This window comes from Charadrius vociferus, unplaced genomic scaffold (assembly GCF_000708025.1).
Source record: "Charadrius vociferus isolate BGI_N301 unplaced genomic scaffold, ASM70802v2 scaffold261, whole genome shotgun sequence".
Taxonomy (NCBI): domain Eukaryota; kingdom Metazoa; phylum Chordata; class Aves; order Charadriiformes; family Charadriidae; genus Charadrius; species Charadrius vociferus.
The window spans coordinates 43,041-59,798 of NW_009646856.1; the positions used below are offsets into that span (position 1 = coordinate 43,041).

A 16,758-nucleotide genomic window follows, 5' to 3' on the forward strand; every position below is an offset into this window, starting at 1 on the left:
GTGTTGGCACCCCGCGGGGCAAGGGGCGGCCGGGGCAGGGCTGGCAGGTCTGCCCGGCTTGGAGGCAGGAGCTGGTTCCCCGGAGGGGAAATACCTGCCTCCGCTTTTGTTCCCCAGAGCCTCCATCCCCTGGGAAAGATGTTAAAGCTGCGGCGTTTGCTCGCACGTGTTCCTGCTGCCTTTTTCTTTTGTTTCTCTTGCTGCCCGCGGTCGCTCGCTGGAGGTGTCCGCACTCCTCCTCCCCAGCTCCGGCTGCTTCTCCTCCATTTCCCTCACATTTGTTATCCCTTCCTGTCTTCCCCTGCAGTTTAAGCTGGTGCGGGGCGGGTTGGCCTTCCTCAGCAGGGGGGCCTGTGAGACCACAGCGTGCCTTAGTTCAGGGAGCATGTTTGTTTGTGTAGGGTTAGGTTTATTGAGTGATCTGCTGGGGCAGGTGGAGGGGAACAGCTGGGACTGTGACATCCCTCGCAGAGCCACTGCCTTTTAGCCAACCATCTCCCCAAAACTGCTGGTCTTACACCAACCGCTTGTAATTTTTTTTTCCCCACAACCTCTTGAATTTGCTTGATCTCTACTGTGAAGGGCTTCCTTTCCCCACTGCCAGTTTTTGTGCCAGTGGAGCACTTTCTGCGGCCTGCTACTGAGCATCCCAGCCCCTGCAAGGGCCCACATTTCACCAGAGCACCCGGGCCCCTTGTTTCCTCTTGGGGAAATCCCCTGCAGAGCAGCCTATGTGTTGCCTTCAGTGCACCGAGGTCTTTTGCAAATTGTGCAGAAGGCGTTAAAGGGAGGCCCAGGCAAAGTTGTTAGCTGGGTGCTGTTTCTACTGTAGCCATCCTTTTGTGCACCTTTCAGTGCACCGAGGTCTTTTGCAAATTGAGCAGAAGGCGTTAAAGGGAGGCCCAGGCAAAGTTGTTCGCTGGGTGCTGTTTCTACTGTAGCCCTCCTTTTGTTTTGGTGTTTGGTTGGTTTTTTTTTTCCGTGAAGAACTGTGAATGACAGTGGGATGCTCGGTGTTTGGCACACGTCCCTGCAGGACCAGTACAGCTTTGACTTTTGCTTCCAGGTGGAACTGAGCAGTTTCTGTTACCTGCCTGTGCCACATGAATGTGAATCGATTTCTTCTTTTTCCATAGTTTGTTTAGGAAACTATGGTCTAGAGATAGGTAAGCTGAGAGAAGTTGTGTAAACAAGGTCTGCCTTGCCTGGAGGTTTAATTTCCCAGACGGAGAGAAGTCGTGCTTCAGGTACACAAGTCCATGTGGTGAATGAGATCTATCCATTGCTTGCGTGGTTGTTTTAAAGACTGAGCCAGCTCTGCTCCATTCCATACACCCCAGTGCCTGATGCCCCCGAAGCCTTTGTCTTAAGGACAAGCTGCGAGGAGTCCTCCAGGAAGACTCCAAATGCGAGTCCAGAGCTCAGGGGTGACCAGCTTTCAGTGCCAGAGCTGTTCATGGCTTCCAGACACGTTGAGAGCAACCCCAGGGTGGCTGCTGTGTGGCTGTGGTGCAGTGAGGGTAACTGGGTAATCTGAATCCTGGCTTGTGAGAAGAGTCCAGCTGGAAATGTAAACGTCCTCATACAGTTTGGGTTGATGGTTAGTTGTAATTGAGGCTCCCAGTTCTCCTAGTCCTATGCTGTGGTCTTCAAAGCCCTATCCTCCTCCTTCCTGCTCATGCACAAAACTCTCAGCTGTTGTTTTCAGGTTGGAGATCTCCCTCCTCTTGATGAGTGATATGTAGAAAGCTTTCCTAGGTCATTAATTCTGTATCATCAGTAGTAATAATTATACAAAGCTAAGTATTATTAGTACAGCAGTTGTTTGTGTGCATTACTTGAAGCCAAACCACTATACAGTTATTTTGTCTGATGGATAACCGGAACAATGCCAGGTCGGTACTTAATGTGTCTGAGTCATAAGCAGAGCAATTCACGTGGAAGCTGGTGCAAGGCAGGGCACTCTGGAACAGCCGTTTGGGGAGGATGTCAGTGATGCTTCTGTCTTGATGCAGGACTTCATTGGGCTCTGGTGTTTCCCTTAAATTTTGCCTCTGCCTCCTGCAGGCCCCTCAGGAATTTCTTCAGGTCATAGTCCCTGGAGCCGTTCCTTCTGTCTTCTGATTGGTGTTGGGCTTTCCTGGGCATGGACAGTTTGCTGGAGAAGTGGCTCTCAAAGTGTTGCTCTCAGAGGTCCTGCAGAGCAAGGCCAGCAGCCTGTTGCAGTGCAGGAGACTTGAAGGAAATTGTAGCAGATGAGCCAATTGCTGTTGCTTTGCCCTACAACCTCTGTTTTGCTTTGCTCATCACTGCAGATGGTCTGGTTCTCATAGAGAATAAACCTTTCCTTGTCTGCTCGTGGCTGGTATAGCCATGCTGAGGCTATAACATTTTTGTTTTGAGTAATACAGATGGGCTAAACAGCAAGGTGATGAACTGGTTAAGCTAGGTAAATGTTCCTTCAACATCCAGCTCCTCTGAGACTTCTCTCCAGCAGCTTGTCTGTCATATCAGTTTTTCTTCTTAGACTTTGTCCTAAATAGTATCCATCTCTCTATTAAGGAAAAAAAAAAAAAATCACTTGGTTTACTTAGGTACCCCTGTTTATCTTGGGTTTTTTTCCCCCTTGATTCTGTCCAAGTTGCTTCATCTTGGCGTAATGTGCTTTCTTCCTAGTCACCCATGTTTGATGGCAAAGTCCCTCACTGGCACCACTACAGCTGCTTCTGGAAGCGGGCTCGAATCGTGTCCCACGCGGACATTGACGGCTTCTCTGAGCTTCGGTGGGAAGATCAGGAGAAAATCAAGAAAGCCATTGAAACTGGAGGCCCTGGAGGAGGTAAGCAGAGGTCTCTTTTCAAGCTGTTACTGTGGTTATTTGATTGCCATGTCCCTTCAGAAAAGTGATGTCAGAAGATTTGTTGTGGTGTCCCCATGCTCTAGGGTGCTGGCAGTATGATACAACATGTTAAATCAACAAGGGAAAAAGCCATGTCAGTTAGCAGATGTATTGCCCAAATATTTCTTGTTATCAGTAAATGTATTTTGTTTTCAGTTCTTTAATATTAACAAATGCTTTTGTAGTATGTTGTTTTAATGGTACCTTCACTGCAGCATATGGTTATGGTGAGTCTTTGAAAATGTTACGCCCTGAACAAGCAAATCAGGGGAGCAAGTGAAAAGGGTCTAAGTACAGACCAGAATAAACTCACCATGTCTCTGTGTAAACGAAGGATGGTGGGCAGTTTTAGATTGATGGCTGCCTGTTGAAACATAGCAATGCAAAAAAATAAAAGAAGAATAGCACTTGAGAAGAGGACTTCTGCTTTGAAGCAGAGCTATTTGTGACTCCTGTTACAGTCAGTTCTTCAGTAAGATCTCACTTTGCACTACTTTCAGGAAAAAGGTAGAAAAGGTCAGCTCTATGCACCTTTGAAAGTCTTTTAAAATCATTAAATAAGCAATCCTGTACAATTGTTACTTGGTTGCTTAAACAGTTCTTCATATTTTAAAAGTGCTTTTAAGTATGGACTGCTTATCTTGCTCTGTAGCCACGTTCTTGACAGATGGATTGCTGGAACACAGAGGTTTATTAATTCAGACTGCTAACAATCTGGGACAGAGAATGAGAAAATAAGGGAATGCCTTTTAGAGCTGAATTCTGTATTTGCCTTTGTTCTCCAGGAAAAGGAGGGGAACAGGAAGGAGGTGGCAAGGCTGAGAAGAGCCTAAATGACTTCGCTGCAGAATACGCCAAGTCTAACAGAAGTACTTGCAAAGGCTGTGAACAGAAAATAGAAAAGGTAAAAAGCTTTTCTTAGTTCTCGATCTCTTGTCTTTTCTCCCACCGATTCCAATTCAAACAGTGACTTTTATAATTGCTTCCTGTCTGTCCCACACATGGAAAGAACTTGCAGAGCTGCATTTCTGTGTCTGAGGAGCAGCTGCATTCTGGACAGCTGACAGTAAAGGCATCCCTCAGGCGCTGTAGCCTGAGCTTCAAACCGGCTGATGCTTCCTTTCACTTGAGTCCTAGAACAGGCTGGAACGCCGCTCACCAGCATTTCTGTGGCAAGAGAGCCACTGCTAACTGCAGCTTTTCCTGCTTGTTGCAGCACTGCAAAGATTTTGGCCTCTTCCTTCTCCTCAGAAAGACCAGTTCTGTTTGTGTGCAGTGTATCCATATTAACTCCATGACAGCAGACAAAACCAGCGTTGCAGCTAATTAACAATGCAGCCCTGTAGTTGAACATGACTTGGTGCTCTGCTTTTAAAGACAGTTGCCAAAATGAAGCTGTGAGCCTCTGGTAGATGTGAATAGACCTGCCAGTTGGATACAGTTAGCAAGGACCAAACACCAGTCCTGGTATGCTTGTATCTGCAGAAACTTTGACTGTTGTGTAGACATTTCCTTGCTGGAGTATGAGGTGCTTTTAAAATGCAGTACTTAACTACTGGTGCGGCATCTGAAAAGTAACTTGCAGTAAGATGGGGTGTGATCACGTTGGCACTGCTGCTTGAGTGCTAGAGACAGAAAGTTACTTTATAGAGTTGGCTGCATGGGGTTTGGTCACATGAGTTTTGCTTGTTCAAGTTTACTGTGGGAGTTGAGGGAGTAAAGACTACAGGATTACTCATTTTAAGTGGTTTTTGAACAGAAAGCTGCTTAAAAGACTTTTTTTTTCAACCTAGAAAGAGTGAAAAAAGCAGAGGAACTGTAGTGAAAGGGCTTGAAGAAAAAAAATTTGCAGGCTTTGGTAGAGGAACTGTTGCTGTTTTACAGGTGTTCAGGAAGCATCATGTTGGTAACGATCTTGTTAACATCATCCTCTTTCCAGGATGGCCTAACGATTGCTCTTGTGTTGCTTTAATCTGCCTCAGGGCCAGATCCGTATTTCCAAGAAGATGGTGCATCCTGAGAAGCCGCAACTGGGAATGATAGATAATTGGTACCACCCGGACTGCTTTGTGAGCCGCCGAGCAGAGCTGGGCTTCCTCCCGGTGTACGGGGCCGCCCAGCTCCTGGGCTTCAGCATCTTGAAAGCTGAAGATAAAGAAACTCTGAAGAAGCAGCTCCCGGCTACCAAGAGTGAAGGGTATGTGGGCAGTGTAACAAATTGCGTTGTCTGGAGGAGCCATTGTTTGCCTTCTAATACATCCATGATAAATGTTTTGTGACATTGTTGTCTCTCTTAAAGAATATTGGTCGTAGGAGGATTTGGCCCTTCCTGTGACCTTAGGCAGATGACAACAGACAAATGCCCCATCCCTTGGAGCCTCCAGTCCACTTGGCTCCTGTGACTGCCTTGAGAAAATGCAGAGACCAGCAGCTGTGACTTGAAGGACCTGATGTAGGGCTTTCAGCCATAAAATAATGCATGCTTAATACAAATGGATGCTGGGCTCTGCGCCTCCTTGTGTGATGCTGTTATCAGTGATGGTTTCTCTGCTCTAACCACTTGTTAAAGAATTGATTTGACATGTCTTATCTATGAGCCACCCACTGATCTGTGACAGGCACTGAATCTGATAATGGTGTTTATTGGCCACATTGTGCTTACACTTGGATGCTTTTGTTTGCTAAATCTTTTATGGTATGACTGAAATTTCATTGCTTTGCATTGAGATTTTTAGTGGAGGCTCTTGACAGAACTTGTACTGATAGGGAAGTGCTTCCAGGTGGCCTGCTAGCTTTGGTCAATCTTTCTCCATTAGTGAAGGCTTTTGTTACTTGTTTTTGAAGTGACTTTGACTAGGCTTATGCTTCATGTCACAAGGCAGTGTTGCATTGTCCCCGTGAAGGAAGGAACATAAGATGTTCCTGGGTCCTACAAACAGGAAAGACCTTGTCGTTGGGCTTCTTCATGTACCCTGTAGACTGAATTTAGCTTTACTTTTGCAAGGATTCACTGTGAAACTGTCCAGTGAGACTGATTTTGGGTTCTGAGAAGCTATAACCATGCTTAATTGGTGCAGTCTTTGTCAGTATTGGTCCTCCAGATGTGTGGCTGATGGGCATGGTGTAGTGTTTAGAGCCATTTGTGTGTTTGAATGTCATCTTTGGCCAGAGGTGACAGAACAGAGCATGCATAAACTGATCTATGTGTTGTTAGGAGGCCATTCAGCTTCCACATTTTATTGCTCGTTGGCAAACAGTTGCTCCAGAAGCGTTCAGCAGTGGTGTGGGTGCCATGGGGAAGGTCCTGGCAGTGCCGCAGGAGCCGGTGCTCCTGCCAGAGCCCTGTCAGGTTCTGCACTGTTCATCTCACTCATCTGAACCACTGGAGGCTGAGATGAGCTGTCTGCATCTGCCCGGCAGCCTGCTGTCTTTTCACACAGGCATTTTACCACTGTGTTGTGTGCGTTGCAGGATGTAAGTAGAAGTACAGTTTTAATGCACTTGCAGCTTTTCCAGTAGTCCTTTGCTTTCTGTGCCGAGGTGCGTGTTCTGCTTTGTCCTAGAACACTGTGTGAGTTTAATAGGGTTATTTGTAGTTTTCTCTCATGTCTTCAGCAAAGCTCTAGAGATTTGACTGTGTAAGTGTTTCTCTTGTCTGCCCTGACTCTGCTTTTCTGGGCCACTTCTGGGATGCTATGCAAAATATGAAGGCTTTGTAAAGATAGGCCACAGAGTAGTTTGCCAAGTCACTGTGTAAATAAAAGCCTAGAATTGCAGTGGAAAAAAGCTTAGACTGGTCATGTAGGGTAATGTGAACCAGGACCTCATGCCAGAAAAGCAGCAGGACATCTCATCTTTCCTGCTTTCTAAGCACTGCATGAACAAGTTCCTCAACCGTGAAGGTGCTGGCTGGCTCTTACGCTCCACTACCTTTCTTCTGCATTTGGACTGTGTGCTTGAACCAAGGGTATTAAGGGTCAATTGGAAAAAGAGTTATCTGTCAAACAAACCGAATGAGTGAGAATGTAAATAAACAGAATGAGTGGAGAGGTGTGGTGTGCTTCCTACCTGGTGATTTTCTGCCAAGAAAGCACAGAATTTCTAGAGAAGCCAAAAGAAAAACACTCCAGCAGCTTGAATGAGATGCAGTTACCTCTGATAATTCATCTTGTGTGTTCAGTCAGATAACAGAAATTAATGACAGAAATTACAGCTTCTCACAGAAACGATGTTACAGCATCTGCTGTAGGTGAGATTCTCAAAATTATCTTTAAAGATATTTCTAATTGTGCTGCATCCAAATTGTATCTTGACTCAGATGTCTCTGCAATTCAGATGTGACACATCCAAATTCATATGCTGCTTCTGCATGTCTAGCCCATACTCCGAGGAGAAGCTCAGACTTTGAGACTGCCCTGTCAGCCCTTTCTATAAGGACAGCAGTGTGACATGCCCGTGGCAGATGAGAGAAATAAAGTGCCAAGCAGGGCTATCAAGAATAGATTGGAAAATCCCTTCCCTCTGAAGGGCAAAAATGGGAAGGTTTCCTGCAAGTAGCCTGGCTCCTTTCCTCGGTCAGCTCTGGATGAGACATGCCAGGCCTCCCCTGGGCTACAGGCTGTCGTGCCCAAGTGCCAGCACTTTGTAGGCCTGGGGGAAGAGGATTTTGTGTCCTTGCCAGCAGCTTCTCTGTGGAAAGGGTGCTCGTGTACTGATGTAGGAAATGCAGTAGCAGCTTGCGAGCTCCCTTTGACTGTGCTTCTTTGCTAGCATGTGTTTCGCCATCCTGCTCCAAGCTGTGATACTTTCCTGTATTTTCTGCCTCACTTGTTTGGGTAGAACTGCTGCCCAGGACAGGAGCAAAGTGTCATTCTGGAGGTGTCATGCAGCACCGGATTAACTGCTGAGGTCACCTGAGGCAGAGGGTAAATACTCAGGTCAGCAGCAATCTGGTGGTGCTTTACAGGGAGGAGGAGAAGAGAGGAGTTCTTGTTCCTCCCTGTCTTGGCTACTTGCTTTATCCAGGGTTGTCGTGACTGCCTTTTCCGCCTTTCATTTTCATTGTAGGGAGAGGAACGTGTGAAAAATAGAGAGTAGATGATAAGGAAGGGCCAGGCTAGAGTGGGACAGTTCACCTCCCTCTTCATCTTCTCGAAAGTTGTAATAAATCTTGTAGTTGTGTATCCTCCATGAAGGTGAAAAGAAGTGGTTTGTGTTGGCTGGTAAGTACTGGTCCTTCGAAGCAAGCTGTTGGGCCGTACCTGTTTAATGTGGGAAGACTATCCCTTCCCCAGCAGGAGAAAGGGTGTACACAGTAGCACCCAGCTGCTGTTAGCAACATGATGTTTGGTCCCAAGGATGGAACATATAATTAACATGTGTCAGTGAGCGTGTATTTTGTTGATTGTTCTAAAGTTTGCTGTTTTGGGAGGATGTGAGATGAATTTGGCTTTGCCATTCCCTTCTCCAGGCTGTATAGAATGATGATTAGTGTTTGCTTTAAGCCTTGGGTATCGCCAGGGACAAAAGAAAAGGTGGTGACTGACTGATTTATGCCTCTCCACAGTCGGGATGATCCCTCGTGCTATGTGGTTTGTTCAAATGGCTGGGACAGGTACAGTAATCACTCTGTCTGAGAGAGCAACCCGCTCTCCCCTTGACTGAGGCGGAGTTGCCAGAAGTGTGAGTCCCTGTGGAAGTTGGATGCTTTCCCAGGGTCACGGGGCCTCTCGGCAGGGTGATCGCCTTCCAGCGGTTGGTTTGCTGGCTTTTCTCCTTTTGGAGACTGGGAGACAAGTTTCAGCATAGGAGTGAGCGATGGCTTGCTGGAGGCAGCCTGTCAGCCTGCTGAGGGAGAGGCACTGCAGATACACAACATTTGGGCACCCATCCTAAATACTTACATTATTAAGCCCTGTGGCTTGGGAAGGTGCAGCAGAGCACTTTGCGCTCAAGCTGTTATGTTTTTCCCAGATTATGTTGTGTACCTGTGACTCCCTTAAAACTTACAGACGTCCTGATCCTCGTGGCGAGGCTCAGTGGATGCTCTCGTTTTCCCCCTTGCAGGGGCTGCAGCAGGGGAGGAGAGGAGACTTGCTTGGCCTGGGGACTTCTGGAGGCACAGCTGTGTGTGCACTGTATCCAGTCCCGTCACCCCGGTTCCTGCTTCCCTGATTTAGAAAACGAGATGGAGCTTTTCTCAAGAAATGCAAGCAATTGCTGGTAGCACAGTGCCGCTGTGTTCCCTGCTGAGGCAGTGTGCTTCACAGCACAGCCCCAGCTCGGACTGATGGACTGGACTGATGGGACCACCGGGAAGTGGGACAGCTGAAAGATGAGCTCTTCTGCAAAACCAGCCCCTTAAAGACTCACAAAGTGCTCTGAATCATGGTTTGGTCAGAGGCGCTAATGAGGGGCTGGTGGTGGCCACTGCAAATAAAATGAGAATTTAGCCCAATTTTAGGGCCAGGACAGTTACTAGAACTTCCAGGTGTCATGCATGAGTCTTTGGGAGAAGAGTACCTTTTGACATCCTCCTGCAGCTTTATAGCTCATAAGCTGTCATACAGGGTTAGTCTTGACAGTAGCAAAGTACTAGATGCAAAGTGTTTAAATTTATAAGTAGGAGGGCAGCTGAGAATGTCAGCTTTATGGCTTAGCCATCAGCTGCAGCTTATACAATTAAGACAGATGCTTTCTTAAAAAGAAACCTGGCTGATGTTTCGAAATGATAACAGCTCTGTCAAAGTGCAAGATTCAAGCTATGTTCATACTCTGCCTCAAGTGCAGGCCCATCCTGCCTCAAATGGGGCAAAATTTCCCTTTCTTTCCTCATGAGGAGAGCACACAGTGATTTGATTTATTGATATTGATATATTTTGAAGTCAGGCAGACCAAGGGGATAACATGATTGTGGAAAGATAAATTATCTTCCTCTGAGGTCTCCTGTCACTCTGAAGTCCGCCAAAATCCCCTGATTTTCATTTGGCTTCCTCTTCTTTCCAGTCTTTCTCAAGCAGTGTTTTCTGTAACTCCTCCCTGCACAGCTCTAAGGCCCCAGCTAATAACAATAAATTCCCTCACACGCAACTGCACAGTAGTAGAGCATGAAACCACTATCAGCCTGGGAACGCTTTGCAAGTAGAAACTTCCTCCTGTCTGATTTCAGAGACCTGACTCAATTCCAGTCTGAAGAGAGACTAGCTGGGAAATATCTAGTTTCCCAGTGTGTTAGACTATTAAAGTTATCATGTTTGCTGCCCCCTATTTCAACATGGATTGTCTAAGCTGAAAAATCAAGCTGTTGGTTCAGCTGAAAGACACTAGTCTTTTAAACTGCATTGCTACACCTCCTCAGATTTGGAGAGATATGCTTATATTCTGTGATTCTTTGGTGTAATTAATACAGGTGTAAATGAATATGCCTGAAAATGTTGCAGTATTTCATATGCTCTTCTGCCAGACCATACAGTTACCCTGTGGATAAGCTCTAAGTGTACCTGACCTGATTGAGGCGGCTTGTGTCACGGAGCCAAGTACACGTCTACAATCTAGCACTGAGGAATTTGAAAAATGGGTTTGCCTGCCAAAACCGAGGATATTCAAGCCTCTGCAGATAGCAGCAGTCAGTAAACTAAGCTCTGGTAACTGCTGGAGAGGCATTTAAATAACTTCCTTTCATGTGTGTGTGTTTTGTCTTGGTTTTCTCTATTAGAAAGAGAAAAGGAGAAGAGGTAGATGGAAATGTGACTGCGAAAAAGAAACAGAAAAAAGAAAAAGAGAAAGAATCAAAGCAGGAAAAACAGCTGAAGGTGAGTTTTAGCTGATCACATCCTAAAACCGGCTTCATTAGAAGAGTGCAGTCTTAGGCTGAAGAGCTGTGGCACCTAGAGAGGGGCTGTACCTGGCGCCCAGACAAAGCAGACTTGCAGCACAGCCGGTCCTCCTGTCCTGGCACGGGAGGTTCCCTGTCACTAAGGCTTTGCTGAAGGCAATTCACCCTGCGGTTGTCTCCTGAAAGACAGGAAGATTTTTCTAGGACCTGTGCTTATTGGATTTAAATAGATTAGGTTAAATGCCTTCTTTCTTAGGGAGGATGGTTCTGTGCTCCTTCCTGTATCATCTGGTTGTGAGCTTGAGGGCTGTTGCAGAAGAGCTTGGAAACCAATAAGTAGCTCATTGTCAAAATTAAACAGAGGTGAAGTGCAGAACTAGATTAATGAGAAATTGTATCTCTTTCACCCTCTGGAGAGCTGCTTGCAGTTCTTGGGTACAAAGTGTGATAGATCACAGCTTTCTACATTTCAGTTTCTAGAACATCATGGGAATAATTCACAGTAGAGCATCAGGAATTTTGTATTTATTGAAAGTTTGGCATAGGTACTTTCCAAGAAAAAAAGTTGACAAGTTGCTTTTGCTGCAATTGAAATCTTAATGGAGCTGTAGAAAAATGGTGTGTCTGTCTTTGGACAAAAGTTTTCTTTTTTGTTGTGTGGCCATACCTGAATTTTCAACAAAACTTAGCTGAGATGTTATCAAGGTTTTGCTGCTACAGTGCAGATGTTTAGGACAGGTTAAGGCAGTTTGTGTAACAGGGTTGACTTTGGGTTCATTAATTTTTTTTAACAGTGTTTCATCAAGTGTGATGAAGTTCACCTTCTGTAGAAAGGCCCAAAAGAATGTGCAGGCTCCTCCACACTGCTGCAGCTGACTGATCTGGTAGAAATTCCTCCTATGCTTAGGTGGCTTAAAAGAACAGTGCCAATCAGCATTTCTGATTTTTATTTTAATGCAAGGCTCAAATGCAGCCATATCCCTGCTGTTGGCAGTGTCAACTAGTTAGGTCATATTTGCAAAGGCTGTTGAGATCTTGCTAATGGTAGAAGTGTGATAGAAATATGGTTTCCACTCTACCTAAAAGGTAGTTGTCTTGTTAGTATCGCTTGTACCTTCTTGTGTGGGATAGTGCTGTAAAGTTTACTCCGTGGCCTTTCTTCACATGTACATGATTGAGAAGCCTTGGTTTATGCGGATCCCATAGGGATGTCCTTCTGCATGTAATCTCAGGAAGAGAGAGGATTTGCTGAAGCTGCGATGTGTTCACGTATTCATACTGAAATCTGAAGCATGTGGCTTTAAAGACGTTCTAGGTTTTTGGGTAAAATGTGTGACTCTCCCTTTTGGTAAGCTACTGATTCTTGGTGCTTTTCATCTCACAGTCTGCATTTAAGGTACAATGGGCTTGCTGAAATCTTGTCCGCATACTGCAGTTTGAGGAGCGTTCTTAGAAAGCAATTGATTGCAAGTAGCTAAGCTGCTGGGTTTTGTCAACAGGAGCAGACAGAGCTGATCTGGGGCATCAAGGATGAGCTGAGGAAGGTCTGCTCCACTAACGACCTGAAAGAGCTGCTGATCGCCAACAAGCAGGAAGTTCCTTCAGGGGAGAATGCTGTGAGTTGGTCTGTAGTTGCTTTGCATGTGTGCTGGGTTGTTGAATCGGTGAAGCCAACCTGAACCAATATTGCTGCAAGCTCTACAAGTCTGACGCATGTTCCTAACATAACACTTCAGAAAGAAATTCAGTGCAACACCCGGTCCTTTTGTCCCAGGACTCTGATGATACTGCTGTTAGGCTTGCTTGTGAAGAGCTGTGTGGTGGTGTGTGATGCTGAATTCGGTGCTTTAGTCTCAGTGATGTGCCTTTATTCTGCTATGCCCAAGCTGGTCCATTAGTTTTTTTGTTGGTGGCTCTTCGAGAGCAGGTTAGTTGTGGCACTTCACATTCCCTCTCTCAACTATTAAATAACGCAAAAAGAAGCAATAATTGCACAAATTCTTTTCTGGCATCTTTTCTAAAACAGTCACTTTTCAGTCTGGATAACTTGTGAAAGTCTCTCTTTTGGAGCCATTAAGTATTTGTATTTATTAAGACTCTCTGTAGGGAGTGTGGGCTGGGTTGTGGGAAGTGTCTAGACTCAGAATGGTCAAGAAATACTTTCTGGGGAAGAAAACTGGGACTTGTCTGAGCCTATATTCCCACCTACCTGCTGGTGCTGAGATGCAGCAGCTCGTCTCCTCCTTGGCTGTTCTGGCACGGCTGTGGGGTCGGGTGCTGTGTGGGGTGGCATGCTCTCCTGAATGCTGGATCTGGATAGGAGAGACTGCAAGCCATGGGTGTCAGCAGGTATGGTGTGACTGGGAAATGTCATCTCGGGTCTTTAAGGTGTTGTAAATCAATCGGTTCTGGTAGGAGTCTTGGTTTCTGTGCAGCGTGTGTATATGACAAGCACTGGAAATGTCTATGTCTACATGCCAGCAGCCAGACAGTTATTTTCCTGTGCAGTCCGGTGTAACGTACTGCGTGAGCTTCCAGCCTCCTTCTGCCGTGACCTGCTTTGTATTCTTTGTTGCTTTAGATTTTGGACCGAGTAGCAGATGGGATGGCGTTCGGAGCTCTGCTTCCCTGCGAGGAGTGTAAGGGGCAGTTTGTGTTCAAGAGCGATGCATATTACTGTTCAGGGGATATTACAGCCTGGACTAAGTGTGTTGCTAAAACACAGACGCCCAACAGGAAAGACTGGGTAATCCCAAAGGTGGGTGTTTACCACAATTTGATGATTTGAAGCATGTTTCTTAACTGATGTTAAGAAAACTCCTCTTGTAAGGAGATTGAATAAGCACAGCTAATGCATAACTGAATCGTATTTTTTCCAGTAATGCTAAATTGAAAGAGATGTTGCTGATTTGATTTGAAACTCATCATTACCCTCTTCTAGCTTTGTTTTCCTAGTCAGTAAAGTGGATATTTACCTACCTTAGTATGAATGTCTCGGAAATCCTTTCCAAGACCTGCAGTAAATGCCAGCATCTGGCCAGTGCACAATTTAGCCTTTAAATCTTACAATATTATTTGTTGGTGTTGAACTCTACTTATGCTTCCATCCCACAGGAGTTTCGGGAAATTCCTTACCTGAAGAAATTTAAGTGTAAGAAGCAGGACAGGGTATTCCCTCCAGACGCTGCGACTGTGAACTCTGTGCCTCCTCCCTCCGCATCAGCTCCTGTGACAGAGACCGTGTCCGCACCCAGAGGTAAGCGCTTGGCTGGGCATGAGATACTGGAATTCAGGATGGTGTATAATGCCATTCCCAGCCAGACAAGCACGCCACCCTGAAAGGCATGCTGTTCTCCTGCCCCCAAGTAGGCAGAGCTCTCCTGGTAAAAAACAGCAAAGCAGAGTCTCACGTGCTTCACCTTCCTAGTGCATGTAGTCCCTGATATGGTGGCTTGCCTGGGGACATGGGCTTAAGGTCCTGATTGTTTTCTAACAAATCAGTTTGGTTATTTGTTGATGGTGAGGAATTGATGTGTTTGCAATGAATCAGAAACTAAAAGGCTGGTGTTGCAAAATGTGTCCCAAGGGAGACTTGCAGTGAAATGCCTTGCTTGGTTTCTTGGGGGACATCCACAGACCTCCATAATGCCAGATATTCCACATCATGTTAGGTTTTAAGGGCAAGAGTTTTGTTTTTTAAATCCTCCATTGGGATTTGGCTTTACCAGTCACTGACTCCCCTTATGCAAAATAAATACGCTGTCTCCAGCCCACAAATTGGCAACAGGTTGGATTCCAGAAATCCCCTGTACGCTGTTGGAATGAGTTGCATGCTTTGGTGGTATAGCCTGTCCACTAAGAACTATGTTGGCTTCTTTCTTATTCAGCCTTCTTAGCTCTGGCCGTAGTTTTGGGAGCAGGGGATTATTGTTACTTGATGAAAAGGGTGGGGGTAATTCTGCACAGCTAATTTTAGCCAGATCATGTTATTTTAGCAATGAAGACAAAGTAAGCCAGGTCTTAGTTCTGATTGGCAAGCTGATTCCAGCCCCGTGTGCCCCAAAAGTAAACTCAAAACATTGACCAGAATTAAAGCCAAGTTACTTTGTTTGCTAGCAACCTAACTAATCTGAGTTGGGGGAAGAAGAGGAAATAAACCCCTCAGTTGGTGAACCAGACTTAATAGCATGTATCTGTAACAGTACAGACGTGCTCTTAGATGCTTGCCGTGTCCAGGGCCCACGTGCACTGCAAAGTGTTAACACAATGTGATGAAGCCTCAGATGGTTACCGGTTTGCTCCTGACTTGTTATGGAGTTTGGATGATACAACCTTGTACTGTCTATAAGATCAAGACTCAAATGTACTGTAATGTAGGAACATTGTTGCTTGAGAGACAATCCTCTTTCTCCAGCCCCTCAAAAACAGATTTCCTTTTGAAGAGGCAGGGGCTTTCATGTTACAGTGAATTTCTCTGCTGTCCAGGCATCAAAAGAAGAGGGAAGCAGAGCAGAGACTATAGTAGCACGGTGTTGAAGCAGACTGATTTGTTTTGTTTTGTGTTAAATTAAAAAAAAAAAAAAGGGCAGGCAAATAATGTGCCTAGATATCCATCTTCCCTGTCTTCCATCCCTTCTGTTTGTTGGCGGGTGCTGACCTTTGTTGCATTTCCTAGGTGAAGGGGAGCTCCCTCTTGCTTGCTTAATGCGGGTCAGATCTGCTTGGACCCTTGTCTCCCTGACGCTGGGCTGGTTGTACTGGCTGTAGGGGATGCTGTCCCTTTGTGTTTGTTACTTGTCTGGAGGGCTCCTGTTGCTAACATGCTGTGTTATTTCCAAACCCCTAGACAAACCGCTGACCAACATGAAGATCCTGGTTCTTGGAAAGCTGTCAAAGAACAAGGAGGAGGTGAAGAGCATTGTGGAGGACCTGGGAGGAAAGATGACAACAACAGCTAACAAGGCCACCCTGTGCATCAGCACGCAGAGTGAGCAGCTGTGTCTTGGTTACTAGTAGCACTGGTAGCAGAGCTGAGCAGATTAGAGGACACACGTCCTCGGAGCTGTCTGGGGATCAGTGTTTGGATTAGGGAGAGTGTTTTGTGTGCGCATATGGCCTTAGTGTTCTTGGAAAAGTAAAGACAGATGTGTGCCGTATGAGTTTTACTTGCCTAGCATGTTTACGTTGTGGGTTGTGCCATAAGGCTCTGTTGGGTCTGCAGCAGCTAGAGCTTGGGTCTCTGTGCAGACCATGGTGGTGTGGAAGCCACCCTTCTTGGGATGACAGGTGGTGGGAGCTGTGTCCATGCTTGCCTTGGAGAAGTCACAGAGCTGACTGTGGGTGCCTGAGGGCAGTTGTTTTCTCTGCTGGCAACTTAGGGTCTACTCTTGCTCCCTGTTGAAGTTGAGGTGCAAACTGGCTGCTGAGGTAGGAGATCTGTTCCCACCTGCCAGGAGGTCCAAGAGGGACTGGTGCAGCCCCAGCCCAGCTCCAGGAAGGGGAGAGCTGGACCAGCCAAGTAAAACAGGAGTGTTCCTGCTCTAGGCCCAAGCTGCAGCTTTAAGCTGATGGAGATTTTGCTCTCCAAAGAACATGGTGAATCGAAAATGTGGTAGAATTGTGTTTCCACAAAGTGTTAGACAGCTGTGAATCATGGCCAGAAGGAGGGGCTAAAGTCTGAAACCTCACCGATGCTTTTTTTTTTTTTCTCCATTTCCCACCCTGCCTCTGCAGAGGATGTGGAGAAAATGAGCAAGAAGATGGAAGAAGTGAAAGAAGCCAAAGTCCGTGTGGTCTCAGAGGAGTTTCTTCGGGATGTGAAATCCTCCAGCAAGGACTTTCAGGAGCTTGTGTCTCTCCATGCACTTTCACCTTGGGGTGCGGAGGTGAAAATGGAGCACGAGGAAATGGCTGTGGATGGGAAGTGCAGCAAGCCCCCAAGTATGAAGAGTGCTGGGAAGGTCAAAGAAGAACAAGGTGAAGAACAAAGCAATTGTTTCTCTGCAGGCCTGTTCAGTGCTGTGCT

General features: G+C 46.1%; 1 protein-coding gene across 1 annotated transcript in view; it reads left to right on the forward strand.

Annotated features, from left to right (window-relative positions):
- Window positions 1–2,680: 2,680 nt before the first annotated feature.
- The window catches only part of PARP1 (poly (ADP-ribose) polymerase 1), a 29,534-nt gene continuing 15,456 nt past the window's right edge, over window positions 2,681–16,758 (forward strand). Inside the window, exons 1-9 of the mRNA XM_009894277.1 lie at window positions 2,681–2,839; window positions 3,685–3,803; window positions 4,882–5,096; window positions 10,614–10,710; window positions 12,233–12,349; window positions 13,315–13,491; window positions 13,848–13,989; window positions 15,580–15,720; window positions 16,467–16,709. Of these exons, the coding sequence (XP_009892579.1) occupies window positions 2,683–2,839; window positions 3,685–3,803; window positions 4,882–5,096; window positions 10,614–10,710; window positions 12,233–12,349; window positions 13,315–13,491; window positions 13,848–13,989; window positions 15,580–15,720; window positions 16,467–16,709 (1,408 nt within the window). The 5' untranslated portion in view covers window positions 2,681–2,682. The remainder of the gene's footprint in view (window positions 2,840–3,684; window positions 3,804–4,881; window positions 5,097–10,613; window positions 10,711–12,232; window positions 12,350–13,314; window positions 13,492–13,847; window positions 13,990–15,579; window positions 15,721–16,466; window positions 16,710–16,758) is intronic.